Genomic DNA, 16,285 nt, shown 5'->3' with positions numbered 1-16,285 from the left:
TTGGGCTGCTGTCGAATCGGTCCGGGGTGGGAGCAGGCAGGGGACTGGAGGAGGCGGCTGAAACTGGAGGCAGCATGGGGCTAGGCGGAGGGTGGGAAACGAGAGGCCGGGGAGAGGATCCGGAGACCAGGTTAATGAGATGTTGGACGGTAGAACTCAGCTGATCCAGTGCCTGGGAGTGCTGGGTCAGGAGTGCCAAGGGGTTAATAGTGCCCGCGGGATCCATCATTAGGCTCACGATTCTGTCAGGTAATGCCGGACCTTGGTAGATAGGGATCCTATGCGAGGCACTTCTGATGGCGAAGGTTAGGAGTTGAGTAGGTAGGCGAAGACGTGGTCGAGTACAAGAGCTGGGGTCCAAAATCCGGGAAGGTGTCGAGAGTTCATAGGTACCAAATTGGGAGGCGAAGACATAGTTGAAGGAAGGCGTTGAGTCAGAATTCCAGGGGTCTAACAACAAGTAAAGCAGGGTGGGAAACGTACGAATATGCAGCTCAGGGAGGAGACTTCAATCGTGAGCGAGGAGGGAAGACTAGTGAGGGTTTAGATAGTGCTGAGTAGATTGGTGCGTGGACGTTTAGGGAGAGAAGAGCTCGTGGGAATGTGGGAGCGCTTACATGCCCCGGTGCGATTCGTGACAGCAGGTGTATTTTCTTCAGCACTTCTCAGGAAGAACAGCCGCTGTTGTGCCTTCTTGATGACACTGGAGGTGTTGAGTGCCCATGTGAGGTCCTTAGAGATGTGAACACCTAGGAATTTGAAGTTCTTCACCATCTCTCCTGCAGACCCTCCGATGTAGACGGGGGAGTGGACTTTTGCTTGTCTCCTGAAGTCAACTCTCAGCTCTTTGGTTTTGCTGATGTTGAGACAAAGATTCTTGATTCGGCACCAGTCTGCAAGTTGTTTTATCTCCTCCCTGTAGGCAGCCTCATCGTTGTCAGTGATCAGGCCCACGATTGTGGTATTGTCAGCAGACTTGATGATGGTGTTTGTGCTGAACTTGGCAGTACAGTCGTGGGTGAACAGGGAGCAAAGCAGTGGGCTGAGCACACAGCCTTGAGGGGCACCGGTGTTAAGGGTGAGTGTGTTGGAGGTGAGGTTGCCAATCCTGACAGTCTGGGTGTCAGGATTGAAAATGAGTGCCTTGTGTTCCTTTTTACAAGTTGATCATTATGTTTTATTCAAAGTTGGTTAATAGATGTTTTCTAGGAATATAATTTATTTGATTGTTCTGAATAGTAAAGAAAGATGGTTTTGGGAACAATGGTTGGTGGTTGATGGTTTCTGGCACAAATCACGATCTGGTGGGGTACAGCACCTTTCTGCCAAGAGCCTCCAATAAGTCCTGGACCTGGACCTGGACTTGTGAAGTTCTGCTTCTCTGGTTGGGCTATCGGAACAGTTTAACAGTGAAGATGAAGATCACGGCTGGTCAAGAATGGATCTTTATCTTGTGGTACTTTGGATTACTTTTAGTGAATTCCACTGCACTCGCAAGAGATTGAATTCTGAAAGCAAGTACAGTGAGTGAAAATAATTGTCCGTCCAATGATTGCTGTGTAACATGTGCTGTTCACTTTTCTTAATCTTTAGGGAAGGATCTTTGAGGTGAGTAAAACTATTCTTACAGTAATGGTAGATAAATTTGATTGCTTGTCCAGAATTTCAACATAACACATAACAGCAATAAAAGTCTATAAAGACCCTGGGGAGTGTGTGAGCCTGGAGGGTGGGCAGACCTGACCAGCCCATCGACACTTCCTTTCTCCCCACGCTGCCACAGGCTGGACATCAAGACACAGCTATCTAGCTATCTACATCAAGACTCAACTGCTGATTCCCAGTGGGGGTATAGACTATAAAAGAATGGGAGACTCTAAGTTTTAAAGTGGAAGACACCTGCAGCTCAGCATTCAGTCCTCCAGGGTCAGAACAGAAGATGGCGGACCTGTCAGGCTCAGACATCTGCTGGGCAGGTCAGTCTCCTCCTCGGCCCCTCAGTGATTCCTCCCTGCAGGTTCTGAATCACCAGAGTGACACCACAGAGCAGCAGACAAACGAGACACCGGCTTTCTTTGCACAGGCTGCAGTCCTGAGCTCTGCTGGCTTCTTGAACCCGTGTCTCACTGAGCCAACCCGGTCTGGGCTCCACCTCATGGAGCATCAGAACACAGGAGTGCTTACAGACCAGAGGGGCGTTCTGGAGTCCTGCAGCTGTGTCTGAGAGTTTCAGCAGCACAGCTGGGCAGCTCCTGCCACATTCCAGGAGAATCCGAGTCTGAGGGCCCCTCATCCAGATGGGCTCGTTCCTGAGTCTTAGGGCCCCTCATCCAGCCCGGGCTCGTTCCCCAAGTCTGAGGGCCCCTCATCCAGCCCGGGCTCGTTCCTGAGGCTTCTGCTCCCCTGCCCAGCAGGACAGCGTGACAGCGGGACACTGGGACAGGGGGACAGCAGGCAGGAGAAAAGCAGGAAAGGGGGAGGGAGGACAGCGGGACAGGACCTAGGGCAGGAGGACAGGGGCACAGGACACTGGAGCAGGAGGACAGGACACTAGAGCAGGAGGACAGGGGGACGGGGGGACAGGACACTAGAGCAGGAGGACAGGGGGACGGGGGGACAGGACACTAGAGCAGGAGGACAGGACACTAGAGCAGGAGGACAGGGGGACGAGGGGACAGGACACTAGAACAGGAGGACAGGGGGACGGGGGGACAGGACACTAGAGGACAGGACACTAGAGCAGGAGGACAGGGGGACGAGGGAACAGGACACTAGAGCAGGAGGGCAGGACACTAGAGCAGAAAGACAGGGGGACGGGGGGACAGGACACTAGGGGACCGGCAGGGCTCATTCTTATCAACCCTACTGCAAGGGAAGAAGAGACTGGAACAGACCTCTCTCAGCTGTAACGTTTGTAAATGGTCCCACTCCTGTAACTGCAGCTGTGACTGAGGTCTGGCAGCCCTGCTGTCTGGTTTCCCAGATCCCAGCTCAACACTGCACGTCTCTCTCGGCTTCCTACTGTCCTTTTAACTCCACCTGCAGTTCTTTGTACTCGTCTTCTTGAACTGGATCCTGTACTTTTTTCAATCGGTTCATAAAGCTCTTTCATTTGCCTTATACTGATTGATTTCTTGAACCATCTGGGGAGCCAGTTTTTAGCTTTTGATTGATTCCAGCAGTGAGCCAATCTGTTCTGTGCTTCAGGCAGAATCTGTTCAAACTGTTTCCATCAGTTTCTCCCTGAGTTCACACCCCCCCTGTGTCTTTACTCTTCAAGTGTGCCTCAGTCGAAGTCTGATTTGCTGAAATTGTAAACTTTTGCTCTGGACTCACCCTGTACAGTTCTGTAATATGTTTCATGACTTGTCATTTTCTGATCACAGTTCCCTGCCGGTTCTCTCTCCTCAGTCGACCTCACGCTTGCAGAACAGATCAGACTGGTACCAGTGGTGCACTCGCAGGTGGTCTCACAGACCGGACCAGCAGGCATTTCTATTGCAGGGCATGTAGGGAAAGTGGAACTAAACCTCCTGCCTCCTTCACATGGGAAACTCTGGGACACCACACTGAAAACCTACTGATTTACACGGGATTTCTGTCATTGATTGGAAGCAGAAAAAAAAGCCATGTTTTCTTGTTATAAAAGGTGACTTTAACAGATGCCAAAACGTGCAGGGTGCTATATAACCCAGCTGAAAGCCGGATTCGCGCTGTGCTGGGTCTCCAGTGTGTTCTCTATCGTGCTCGCTGACTCTGCTGGACTCGGACCGGGACTCTCTCTGCCTGCTGGGCCGCAACAGAGCAGCTCAGAACAGCGCAGAGCGAAACTGAAAGCAGACCTGTGCGCGTTCACGGGGCGCAGCCCAGTTCAGCGCCTGGAGCCGGAGGGGTGAGTAAGACTCGTCCTCGCTTGTCCACCGTTAGTTTCTATTCATATAGTGTGTATAAACGTCACTGTAGTCTGTTAGTTTAATACCTGTTATACAGAATATTTAATGAACTGAGTCGAGTGCGCGCTGTATTTACAAGTTGAAGAGCGGTGACTCACCGAGACATGTGGCCGAAAGGACGGTGAATAAACTCCACAGGAATCAGGTCTGCGGCTCCACTCAGGGGCTGTGAGGTTTCACACACTTGAGCTCGACGCTGTTATGAAGGACCTCAGCGTCAGGCAGCTGAAGGGTTTCAGAAAAGACCTGGAAACAGCAGGAGTTTGAGCTTTCGAGGGAAAACGCTCTTCTTTTGGCACAATGTCAGCGAATGTCGGAGCTGCTGAAGTCCCTCCAGCGCCCGTATCAGAGCAGCTGGAAAATCCCCAGGACTCTCGGGAATGTGACACGTTTCAGCCCAACACCTCGGAATCTCCCGGCATCTTGTTTTATACTTGATATTTTCCCCGGTGATGATTTAATCAACACCGTCAGAGTAGTAATTTTATTTAAAAAATGTGGGATTTCCACTCGGGTGCTCTGACCGGCGCGTCAGGTGATTGTAAAGCGCAGGAACATTAATATCACTGTTCACCGCTTTCCACACCATCACTGAGGGATCAGGGACAAAACACGGGATTATTATTAATAGATTATTATCAATATTAGTACAAGCAGCTGTCGGTTACATCGTGCGACATAAAACAGAACTAAATGGGAGAACGCGATTACAGAGCATGCTTTAATATCATTGCTATTCAAAATAATAATGCTGCTATCATAGATCATGACTTTGTAAACCAGAGCATTATTAGAGTTCGCAATAATTCATAAACAGTATCTAATTAATGCTGTCTTGTTGATATAATAACCCCGCCCTCTCTGAGCCTGGCTGCGCGTTCACGGTCCAGAGAATCGCGGTCACACGCACAGGAGCAGACTATTATTTATATTTTTGTTATTTTAACAACAATATATCTGCAATTCATATTTTTGGATATTGAAAGGAAGACCAGCTAGAGAGCACAGGAGTTCTCAGCACGGATTGGCTTGATCAGCCTGTGTGTGTTTTCCTATAGAGATTGTTGTGAACACTTGATCTCTCTGTCCTGTATCTGAAGACCCAGAACCATCAGTTTGTAATATGAGCAGCCATAACCTGTGTGACCACTGGGAACAGAAATGGGCTGAATTTCCAATTCCAAATCCCAAACCAGTGTAATAGAGCTACAGTATCCCCTCATTTGTACTCAGTTCTAATTACCCTTTGAAAATATTTACCCAAACCAAAGAAGTCAACAGTTTGGAAAATCAAGGAATCTTCAGTTGTATCAAAGGCCCTACTTTATATAAAACCGTCCTCGTTCATGAAGTCACAAGTTTCTCTTCCTTACTCATAAATTCCCAATTCTGACTATAAAACTTTGAGTTTAATTCCAGTCCTTATAATATTCTTAATTTTTTAAACTAGAACTAGAGATTCCAGGGTCATTATTATTAAGGGCTTTATGATCAGTCAGTACTGATGGTTCAATAGAGACCTTGTTCGAGAGCGAGAGTTCCCATGAATTGTGCTGTGAAGCAGCCCTTCCTGCTCACTAGTCTCTGTAATGACTGATGTAATGTGTTTGCCAGCAGCCATATCACCCTGCAGCTCCCAGCTGGCAGCTCTCTGCAGCTCAGCAGGTGTGAGCCTGGTCAGTACCTGGATGGGAGACTCCTGGGAAAAACTAAGGCTGCTGCTGGAAGAGGTGTTAGTGGGGCCAGCAGGGGGCGCTCACCCAGCAGTCTGTGTGGGTCCTAATGCCCCAGTATAGTGACAGGGACACTATACTGTAAACAGGCGCTGTCCTTTGGATGAGACGTAAAACTGAGGTCCTGACTTTCTGTGGTCATTAAAAATCCCAGGGTGACTCTCGAGAACAGTAGGGGTGTTACCCTGGTGTCCTGCCCAAATTTCCCCCTGGCCTTTACCAGTCATGGCCTCCTAATAACCCCCGTCTGTGAACTGGCTCCATCACTCTGCTCTCCTCCCCACTGAGAGCTGGTGTGTGTGAGAGGACTGGAGCATCATCCAGGTGGGGCTGCACACTGGTGGGGGTGGAGGGGATCCCCATTACCTATAAAACGCTTTGAGTGGAGTGTCCAGGAAAGCGCTATATAACTGTAAGGAGGTGTTATTATTATTAATGGGGTGATTGTCCAGTCAGTCAGTGCCAGCGGATCTGCACACTGACAGAGTCCCTCCAGGCCCTTTCCATTGTCATGCGTGAACTCTGACCCCGGGGGAGGGAGGCCGTTATTTTTCTCCGGGTCTTTTTCTCTGTTTTTGTCGCAATAAACTCTGAGAACCGGCCGGCTCTGACAGCCCGTCTTCCTGCACACCAATGCCTGCACCCTCAAGCCCCACCCGGGTGTTTTCCACGGACAGGAGTGTGAGCCTGTGTGAGTCTGGTCCCTGTCCTGCGGTTTGAACGTTTCTTCTCCTCTTGATGGCTGAGGGCTGGTTCCCTGCCCCCCTCTCCCCCTGTATCCTCCTGAGCGCCTCTCCCCCTGTATCCTCCTGAGCACCTCTCCCCCTGTATCCTCCTGTGCGCCTCTCCCCCTGTATCCTCCTGACACCTGTCCCCCTGTATCCTCCTGAGCGCCTGTTCCCCACCCCCCCTCTCCCCCTGTATCCTCCTGAGCGCCTCTCCCCCTGTATCCTCCTGAGCACCTCTCCCCCTGTATCCTCCTGAGCGCCTGTTCCCCACCCCCCCTCTCCCCCTGTATCCTCCTGAGTGCCTGTTCCCCACCCTCCTCTCTCCCTGTATCCGCTCAGCAGCGGGGAGAAATCAGACATATCTGAATGCACAGCTGCCTCAGCCTGATGAAGCTGCGGAGGTGTATGCCGCAGAGCTGTGTCTCCCTGTACTGCAAGCTTTCCCGGATCATGGACAAACTGCCATTGCAGGAGAACTGCTGGACTTGTCCTGGAGTCTGGTGTCGCCGTGCTGGATGAAGCTCTAAAGATATCTGGCCAGTGTGAGAGAGCGCGTTCCTCACTCCACATCTCCTTCCCAGCTCCAGTGCCAATGTCTGCTCCACCGCCTGCTCTCTCCACTCCAGCCCATAGCTTGTCTGACATCAAGCTGACAGCCGGGCTAGACAGACTCACACTGAAACTGGACACCACTGACTCATGTGGACGTGCCTGTTCTCATTCTCCAGAGGGCCCGTCTCCATCTGCACGTAGGAGACCACAGTCCCCAGAGGGGCCCTGGGAGGGCCAGTGCAGTCCTTGTTATGAGTGTCGACATCAAACAGATTCCCCTGCTCGTGGGTCTACAGCAGAGGCCGACCTCCATCATGCAGCTCCAGCAGTCATAGCTGGCCTTTCCAGCCCCAGTCCTGCTGCCAGGTCATATCAGCAGCACCACAGCTGTGATGATGAAGATGATGATGACAATTCCTCACACTTATATAGCACCTTTCTGGACACTCCCCTCAGAGCTCTTTACCACTCAAAACCCCTCCACCCCCACCAGTGTGCAGCCCCACCTGGATGATGCTCCAGTCCTCTCACACACACCAGCTCTCAGTGGGGAGGAGAGCAGAGTGATGAAGCCAGTTCAGAGACGGGGGTTATTAGGAGGCCATGACTGGTAAAGGCCAGGGGAAAATTTAGCAAGGACAACAGGGTAACACCCCTAATCTTTTCGAGAGACTTCCTGGGATTTTTAATGACCACAGAGAGTCAGGACCTTGGTTTTACATCTCATCCGAAGGACGGCGCCTTTTTACAGTACAGTGTCCCCGTCACTATACTGGGGCATTAGGACCCACACAGACTGCAGGGTGAGCGCCCCCTGCTGGCTCCACTAACACCTCTTCCAGCAGCAGCCTCAGCTTTCCCAGGAGTCTCTCATCCAGGTACTGACCAGGCTCACACTGCTGAGCTCCAGGGGGCTGCCAGCTGGGAGCTGCAGGGTGATTTGGCTGCTGGCTGTGATGAGGCTGTGTGGTGGTACTGGTGTGTTGGTCCATCCAGAGCACAGCCCTTGTCAGTGCAGGAGGTCTGACAGCCCTGAAGAGGGAGTCTGCATCGTCCTGGCAGAGGTACAGCCATCGCTCAGGGGACCCAGCCAGCCCGAGCTCCAGCTGTGAGAGAGACAGCTACAGAGGTGAGACATCGTTCTCCCAGCCCAACACCATCACGTGTGTCTCCTGAATTTCCCAGAGGCCCAGAGACAGGACACCACTGGTACAGGAGCTGGAGATGGGGGCCGGTCTTCAGCTTCACTGTCAGCAGGCCCACAAGTCAACATCATCTCTGTCCCTGGAGCACTCAGCATGGACACCTTCTGTCCGGGGATTCACTGAGGAGCAGGAAGAGGAAGCGCTTTCCTGGAGGCAGGCACTAGTTTGTCACTAATTAGTGAAAACTTACAGCACACTCCAGCACTAAAGCATCACTCTTTGTTGAAGCACTTTCAAGTAGCACACACACTCACAGCTGAGCAGCGTGGCAGTTTGGGCTCATTAAAGGGGAACCACAACGCTATTTTCCTATTTTGAGTTTAGAAAGAATCAGCATTAATGCGTGCATTTCAAACCACAATAAAAGTAAAATGTACACAGTAACTTGTAAAACCTCAAGTTACATCCAGTTTCCAGGTATCCACAGCGCCATGTTCTCTGATTCAGAACGAGGCAACAAAACCTTCCAGTGAGGTGAAGAGGCCCTGTAATACTGTAAACAAGAAGGCTTGTGAATCCAGCTCTTTAACCCAGTAGAAATATTGCTCTCAATTTCAGGACAGTTTTGCCCACAAATACTACTGGTTAACCCTGCATGCTTATCACAGTGGAACATTTCTGCAGTGAAATTTTTGCTGCACAACCTGTACTGATCCACTCGTACATCACAGTACATCAGTCATGACAGGAACTAGTGAGCAGGAAGGGCCAATTCACATCACAATTCGTGGGAACTCACCCTCTCACCCATGGTGAGACCAGAGTTTTGCAACAGCATGGCAACTTACAGCACTTTCACAGAGTTCATGATTTTGTGCTTAATTTGAAATTTGTTTTTTTTTTTCTATAACATCAATGAATTTATTTTGTTACTGTAGAAGTTGGGACTGCAGTTCCACTTTAACTGTTTCACTGTGCTTGGTTCACACATAAATGTGTATGTTGTTCAGGACTCTGGTCAAGATGCTTTGCTATTGATACCACCACAGGTGCCTTGGTGCTCAGAAATGAATTAATTCTCCTGCTTAGTTCTTGACAAGCACTGCCCTACAGCTGCAATGTGTCTCTTTCGTCTCCTGTATCAGTGCCCACACTCACTGAGATTATTGCCCCAGCCTCAGTTACTGGCCCCATTTTAACTGGAGCAAAACTACTGTTCCAGGGAAGTCTACATCACATACAGTAAAGGCACCAAAACAGCTCAGTGTTTTCTGATTTTGTGAACTAGACTTTTAGGCACATTTTTATCTTCTGTGTGTCACACAAAGAATTTAAAGAGGTGCATAGCTGTTCAGCCAGTATTTTGAGCTGTCCTTGTTTAGGAGTCTAGTTATTTTCCCAGTTTAAATCATCAGATGTTTCCTACAAGAACTGTTGATATTGGGAACTCCCACGTCCCATCAGAAATTCTGGGACACTAGGCTGTGTCTGTACCCTCTGTTTACTCCTGTGAAAGCTCTCTGGCACACCGAGTCCTGTAGGTGCTGTAGAAGGATTCATATGGCCTTGTGGATTTTCAAGGGAGTGAGCAGGAGAGAGTGAAAATGAAAGTGTAATGTCTCACGCTTCTATCCTGCAGTTTCAGGATGAAGGCTTTAACACCTACTGGCCTTTCTCTGTTAAAATGAGTACTTTTTAGCAAGTTATATATCACTGGTAAACAGTTATGTTTTAGATACAGTTACAGTGTAGCTTTGGGCTAAAACAGAAGTTAAACCGATTGCTTTTATCCATTGGTATCAATCTGATCTGTAATAAGATTGAATTCACCAATGCTGACATCTCCTTTCCTGTGTGCTGTACTCCCAGCTCTGCAGCGATCTCTTCACTCTGACAGCTCTGTAGAGCCCAGGGCCCTCAGGAGAGATGAGGACACTGACTGTGCTGGGGCTCCTGGCTGCTGTGTGGGGAGCTTTGAGGACTGAAGGTACAGTAGTTCCCTCTTCTTCCTCCTGCCTCTCCTCAGCTCAGGAAGGGTGGGATAGAGGACAAATTCAATAGTATATAATCCTGAGAAACTGATGATCAATACATTTGAAATTGGAGCAAATGAGTTTCAAGTTCTGTTTATACTGTACCTTGGAAGCTCCACGGATAAAATTAGGTTTTACATTTCAGCACAGTTTCACACAGCAGCCTCCTGACTCTGGGGTTGGAGCCTCCTGGGGTAGAAGGTTTTTAATTTACAGCAGGAGACCAGGTCAGTTAGAGCACAGGGGGCAGAGACCTGCAGACTCTGCAGTCATACAGGTCGTAAAGGTCCTCCGGATAGGTGTCAATCTAGCTTTACACACACACTTGTGCAGCCTCAGGCCTGCCTGGTGTGTATGTGTGTCTGGAGTAATGTCTGCTGTGTGTCTGCAGTGATGCCCTTCCAGCATGACTGACCAGTGTTCTAGTGATGTGAAAGATTGCTCTTTGCTTGAATTAGAGCTCTTATTAAATTGCTGTACAGTGTAGAATAGTGTCATTTAGTGCAGTACTGTGATAATTGTAACAGTAGTAAGTGTGAACGTACTGTATAAGAATGATGTCATCCTATATAAAGTGACCCTGAAGCACCGGTACCTGCAGTAAACACAGGGCTCGTTGGCTCTGGGCCTGATGATCCACTCTTCTGTGGCCCCAGGTTTCTCTGTGCAGGGCCCCAGGGAGCCTCTAGTGGCCAGGCCTGGGGACGAGGTGCTGCTGCCCTGCTCTGTGGACAGCACTGTCCCCCTGCAGGAGCTAGAGGTGGAGTGGCTGAGGACAGATCCAGACACCCTGGTGCTCCTGTTCTCCGAGGGGGAGAGCAGGCCGGAGTCCCAGCACCAGAGCTACCGGGGCCGAGCGGAGCTCTTCCCTCAGGAGATTCCCAGAGGAAACTTCTCTCTGTGGCTGGCCAACGTCACGGCTGAAGACACAGGAGTGTACAGGTGTGCCATCCACACGGCGCAGGGCTCCGGTGAGTCAACAGTGGAGCTCAAAGAAAAGAGTGAGTAAGGTTTCCTCATCCCTTGACCGGCTTGTCCAGTTATTGAAATAATAAAACACTGCCTGAGACATTCTGTTCTCTCACTAGTTCTAAACACCTCTTGAAATATAGCTTTCTGATCAAACAGCAGTGAAGTGGAAGAGCCAGCCCCATGAGTACAGCAGGAGTGATCTGGGAGTGATCTCTCTTCTACAAGCAGTTTAGTGTTGGGAGCTTGGCTTTACCTCACTGTGACAGATACTGTCCTTTATAGTCCAATAGATTACAGTCAGCCAGCTGTGAAAGAGTCTCAGTTAAGGTGAGAAAAAAAATGTTTGCTTAGATTGTATATCAAAATTTTAAGGTTTATTTTCACCCCCATTTTATAAGATAAAGTGTCACTGTAATTAAATGACTTGAGTGCATTTTGCTGTTCCTGTTGATTCACAGAGAGTCTAGTTGTGACTGGAGCTGATCGTGCTGTTGTGTCCTACCCTGGAGGGGAGGTGGTGCTGAACTGCTCTGTGGACACACATGTTCTCCCAGAGCAGCTGGAGGTGGAGTGGCTGAGGACAGACTCTGAAGTCCTGGTGCTCCTGTTCTCCGAGGGGGAGAGCAGGCCCGAGTCCCAGCACCAGAGCTACCGGGGCCGAGCGGAGCTCTTCCCTCAGGAGATTCCCAGAGGAAACTTCTCTCTGCGGCTGAAGGACGTCAGGACTGAAGACAAGGGGCAGTTCGTGTGCAGAGTCTTTGGTGAACATGAGTCTGCAGACGCTACAGCAGAGCTGATAGAGCTGGGTAAGTCAAACCACTTCCACGCAGAAACACAGGATGAAGTCTATATCCTGTAGGAGGGGTTCTATCAGAAACTGGGTTTAAATAAAGCATTTACACCATACTGTACATCTACAGTGTTATAATACCGAGTTAGTAAGCTAGTTAGGTTTGCAAAATGCAAGGATTAGCAAACTCGATGGACGCAGACGATGAAATTGAAAAGGATTTAGTAAAAATCACCTGGAAAGTGATGTTGAATGTGTACAAACTACACTGACCTGACAGCAGCAGCCAGGAGACAGGAGCCCCTGTTTTAAACATCTAGCCAGTGGGCGAAAGTGAAACTAACAGCCTCAGTCAGATTACTTGTGCGTAATTGTCATTAGAGGATCTAACAGACTGACTGGAGACTCGTCCTGCAGCCATGGAGATACTGTATGGGTACATTGCTTTTACAGGTATTACAGCTGACAGGCTGGAGGAACTGAGCCTCTTTAGTCTGAAGGGAGTGTCCCACACTGACAGGCTGGAGAAACTGAGTCTCTTTAGTCTGAAGGGAGTGTCCCACACTAACAGGCTGAGGAACTGAATCTCTTTAGTCTCGAGCAGTGGAGACTGCAAGGGACTATATATATGTTCTAAGTATTATTGCCAGCATCACTCTGCAGCTCACAACTGCCAGTAGGAGGTGCTCCCCCCACGGTCTGTGTGGGTCCTAATGCCCCAGTATAGTGACGGGGACCCTATACTGTAAACAGGCACTGTCCTTTGGATGAGACGTAAAACTGAGGTCTTGACTCTCTGTGGTCATTAATAATCCCAGGGCATCTCTCGTGAAGTGTAGGGGTGTCCTGGTCAAATTTCCCCCTGGCCTTTACCAGTCATGGCCTCCTAATAACCCCCATCTCTGAACTGGCTCCATCACTCTGCTCTCCTCCCCACTGAGAGCTGGTGTGTGTGAGAGGACTGGAGCATCATCCAGGTGGGGCTGCACACTGGTGGGGGTGGAGGGGATCCCCATGACCTGTAAAGAGCTTTGAGTGGAGTGTCCAGAAAAGTGCTACATACTGTAAGTGTAGGGATATTATTATTATTATTGAAATTTTCAGAATTACTGACAAAGTCAACTGGATTTCTTCAGAATCAACTGTGAAACATTAACCAGAGAACATGTGTGGAAACTACAAGGATGTGCATTTAAAACTAAGAACAGGAGGCTCTTTCCCCAGCCATGTTGTTAAATCTGATGTCCTGGTTTCTTTCAAGAACCAGCTGAATGAAAATCGTGCCCCGGAGTGTCGGACTAATCACATTTGTACTCTTCTCTGAGAGCGTGGAAGTTACGTGTCCTCTCACTGAGGAAACACTAGGACTCAAGATGACCAGTGTCGTACCTGGGTCGCCTTCACATTTTTGCACCCTCGCTCTCTCTGAGTGATAACCTCACGAGGATCTCTGAGCCCTGTGCTCACGGGTTCCCAGGCTCAGAGAGCCGCCAGCGGTATCTCTTTACTCCCTGTCGTACTCTCATCACGCCTCGGTCCTGGCTTGTGGGATCTCCTCCTTCTATGGCTCTGGCAGGTGAAGTCCTGGCACTGCCTGTGCCCCCAGTCCTTCACTTACAGACTCAGAGCAGAGGACACGTTTCCTGGTCCCTCACAGGCAGTAGCAGAGTAAACCTTGGTTGTTCCTGTTTGGCCAGGGCAGCTCTTCCTTACCTTACTAGTGGTTGAACACAGTAACAACAGGTTCTGCTACTTATTCAGGGCTGTATCTGCTCCTCAGTGTAACGAACAGCAACTACTGGCTCACCTGATGCTTTGCCAGGCTGCCCTTCGGCTTCCTGTCTGCATGTAGCCACTGGAGCCGGACCCTGCACCACCTGGCTGTGTTGACCAACGAGGCACATGGCCAGCGCTGCAGTTTTAAATCCACTGCCCAGGCCACCTGGTCTTCACTGGTCATTGTGTCCCAGATCCCCTCCGGGTTCCTTGATCTTAAGTGGCTCCCCTTGCGGGGATATATCCCCCTCTGTGGTTTCTAACCAGCAGGTCTGTATTAATGATGTCTCCGCAGTGTCTTAAGGCACACACTTCCTGGGGAGACACACCTCAGTCGGCAGTGTGACCCTGCTCTTTATTGTTTTAAAGACAAAACAAGAGTACCCTTCATCCTCAGCCTGCCCAGAATGCTGCTCTTTCTCTAGACTTATTCAGAGGTTCAGACTCTTTTCTTCTGTGTCTCTCACAGTCTGGAGTCTTCCAGCTACCTCACCTAGACCTGCATTCAAACAACACAGCAGAAACTGGACCACAGGACTCTAAACAGACAACACTCACTTGCCAAGTATCTGATCAGAGTGAGAGACAGGAAGGATTAACAGACCCTGATGAAGTACTGGCTCACTGACCTTGACTGGGCCACAGAAAGTGGACACAGGCAGATATAATAATCATAACTGACTATTATTTATCTGGATGTTATGGGTTGTAGGAAAAAGAAAAAACTTTATTTTATAAAGACCTCTAATAGTGTATTCCCAAAGTGCAATACACTGAAAGTAAATCCAGTTGAAAAAAAAGAACATGAACTGCAAACTCTTAAAGAAGTTTAAAAGAGAATATCCAGGCAGATAACAATTGCAGTCGGGCCACAGAGGGAAAACCTGCTTCTCTCAAGCTGGAGAAAGTGCATCACACCCCCTCCCCGGTGAGTGAAGGTGGGGAACAGGTTGTTCCTGATGGAGCAAAGTCTGACGTCTCGCTAGTGAAGTGGAGAAGTTTGACGCAGACAGTTGACAGACTTTGAAGATTGTGACTCCCCCCTTCTCTCCTTTCTCTGCTTTATCTCCTCTTTTCCTTCTGACTTTCACACCTCTGGTTTCCTTTTTTCTTCTCCTCTCTTCCTTTATTATACGAATGCTGGATTTATTCCGTTTGTTTAGGTACCAAGTCTGCCATACCGTGACGATTGGTCACAGTTCTTTATTACTGTACTGCATGTGGGACCATGCTTGTTTGTCATCTCTGAAAATCCAGTGCACAGATTGAACACAAAACAACAAAAAATGGTTCATAAAGATAACAAATTTAAGACAAAGGAACACAAGGGATTAGAAATTCAATAATAATAATAATAATAATAATAATAATAATAATAATAATAATACCTTACACTTATTACACTTATATAGCTCTTTTCTGGACTCTCCCCTCAGATATCTTTACAGGTAATGGAGATCCCCCCCACCCCCACCAGTGTGCAGCCCCCCCTGGATGATGCTCCAGTCCTCTCACACACACCAGCTCTCAGTGGGGAGGAGAGGAGATTGATGAAGCCAGTTCAGAGATGGGGGTTATTAGGAGGCCTTTTAATAGGACAGTGTCTTTGTACAGTATAGTGTCCCCGTCACTATACTGGGGCATTAGGACCCACACAGACCGCAGGGTGGGTGCCCCATACTGGCCCCACTAACACCTCTTCCAGCAGCAACATTAATTTTTCCCAGGAGGTCTCCAATCCAGGTACTGACCAGGCTCACACCTGCTGAGATTCTGTGGGCTGCCAGTTGTGAACTGCAGGGTGATATAGCTCCTGGCTCTCCAGAGAGCACAGGCTCAGTGACCACAGTCTGGCCATAGAGACTGGACACAGGCAGACCTGGCTGCCCAGAGAGGACAGGCTCAGTGACCACAGCCTGGCCATAGAGACTGGACACAGGCAGACCTGGCTGCCCAGAGAGGACAGACTCAATGACCGCAGCCTGGCCATAGAGACTGGACACAGGCAGACCTGGCTGCCCAGAGAGGACAGACTCAATGACCGCAGCCTGGCCATAGAGACTGGACACAGGCAGACCTGGCTGCCCAGAGAGGACAGGCTGTGCTCCCACTGCCAGCGGGGAGAAATAGAGACAGAGGTGCACTTCCTACTGCACTATGAAAAATTCTCTGGGATAAAATAATACCCTTAAATGCTGTGCTCTCTATTCCAGCCTATATACAGTAGTTCTACTTTCTAGCTGATAGCAGGAGCACATGACGTTTGGGAAGTATTACAGAACCAGAGAAGGTAGACGCCATACACTAAGATGGCCCTGTCCCATGGTGACATCTCACGTGTAGCTCTCTTGTTTATGTTGTATATTTACATGTTATGTCTCATTTGTAGCCAAAAATATGTGTTTGACCATCACCTACTACTGACAGACATTCCTGGACTGGAGATTTAGAGCCCTTTAGGAGAAAAGAGCTGGAGTGTGTTTCATAATTAATAACCTTTGGTGCACTGATGGAGAAATTGTCTACAGATCTTGCTCACCTGATCTGGAATACTGTACCTCACTATGAAATGTCGCCGTTTTCCCTACCGAGTGAATTTAGGG

General features: G+C 49.3%; 2 protein-coding genes across 12 annotated transcripts in view; both read left to right on the top strand.

The window, feature by feature from the left end:
* LOC148645813 (uncharacterized) overlaps window positions 1-16,285 on the top strand; it is a 71,655-nt gene that overhangs the window by 27,807 nt on the left and 27,563 nt on the right. For 4 of the 11 annotated variants that reach the window (XM_088611346.1, XM_088611347.1, XM_088611344.1 and 1 more), the window contains exons 4-5: window positions 10,801-11,145; window positions 11,575-11,922. In XM_088611346.1, coding sequence (XP_088467472.1) covers window positions 10,801-11,145; window positions 11,575-11,922 — 693 coding nt within the window. Of the gene's footprint in view, window positions 1-7,763; window positions 8,096-8,151; window positions 8,350-9,512; window positions 9,796-9,980; window positions 10,099-10,800; window positions 11,146-11,574; window positions 11,923-16,285 lie in introns of those variants that run through there. The other 7 variants (XM_088611349.1, XM_088611348.1, XM_088611351.1 and 4 more) reach the window with 7 other exon arrangements.
* Window positions 3,689-16,285, top strand: part of LOC148645812 (uncharacterized) — a 63,957-nt gene continuing 51,360 nt past the window's right edge. Inside the window, exon 1 of the mRNA XM_088611373.1 lies at window positions 3,689-3,892. The gene's annotated coding sequence lies outside the window, so the exon portion shown is untranslated. The remainder of the gene's footprint in view (window positions 3,893-16,285) is intronic.

The sequence above is a fragment of the Lepisosteus platostomus genome, chromosome 18 (assembly GCF_059453375.1).
Source record: "Lepisosteus platostomus isolate fLepPlt1 chromosome 18, fLepPlt1.hap1, whole genome shotgun sequence".
Classification (NCBI taxonomy): Eukaryota; Metazoa; Chordata; class Actinopteri; order Semionotiformes; family Lepisosteidae; genus Lepisosteus; species Lepisosteus platostomus.
Note: the sequence above shows the minus strand (reverse complement) of the source record. Positions and strands in the feature narration are given on the sequence as shown.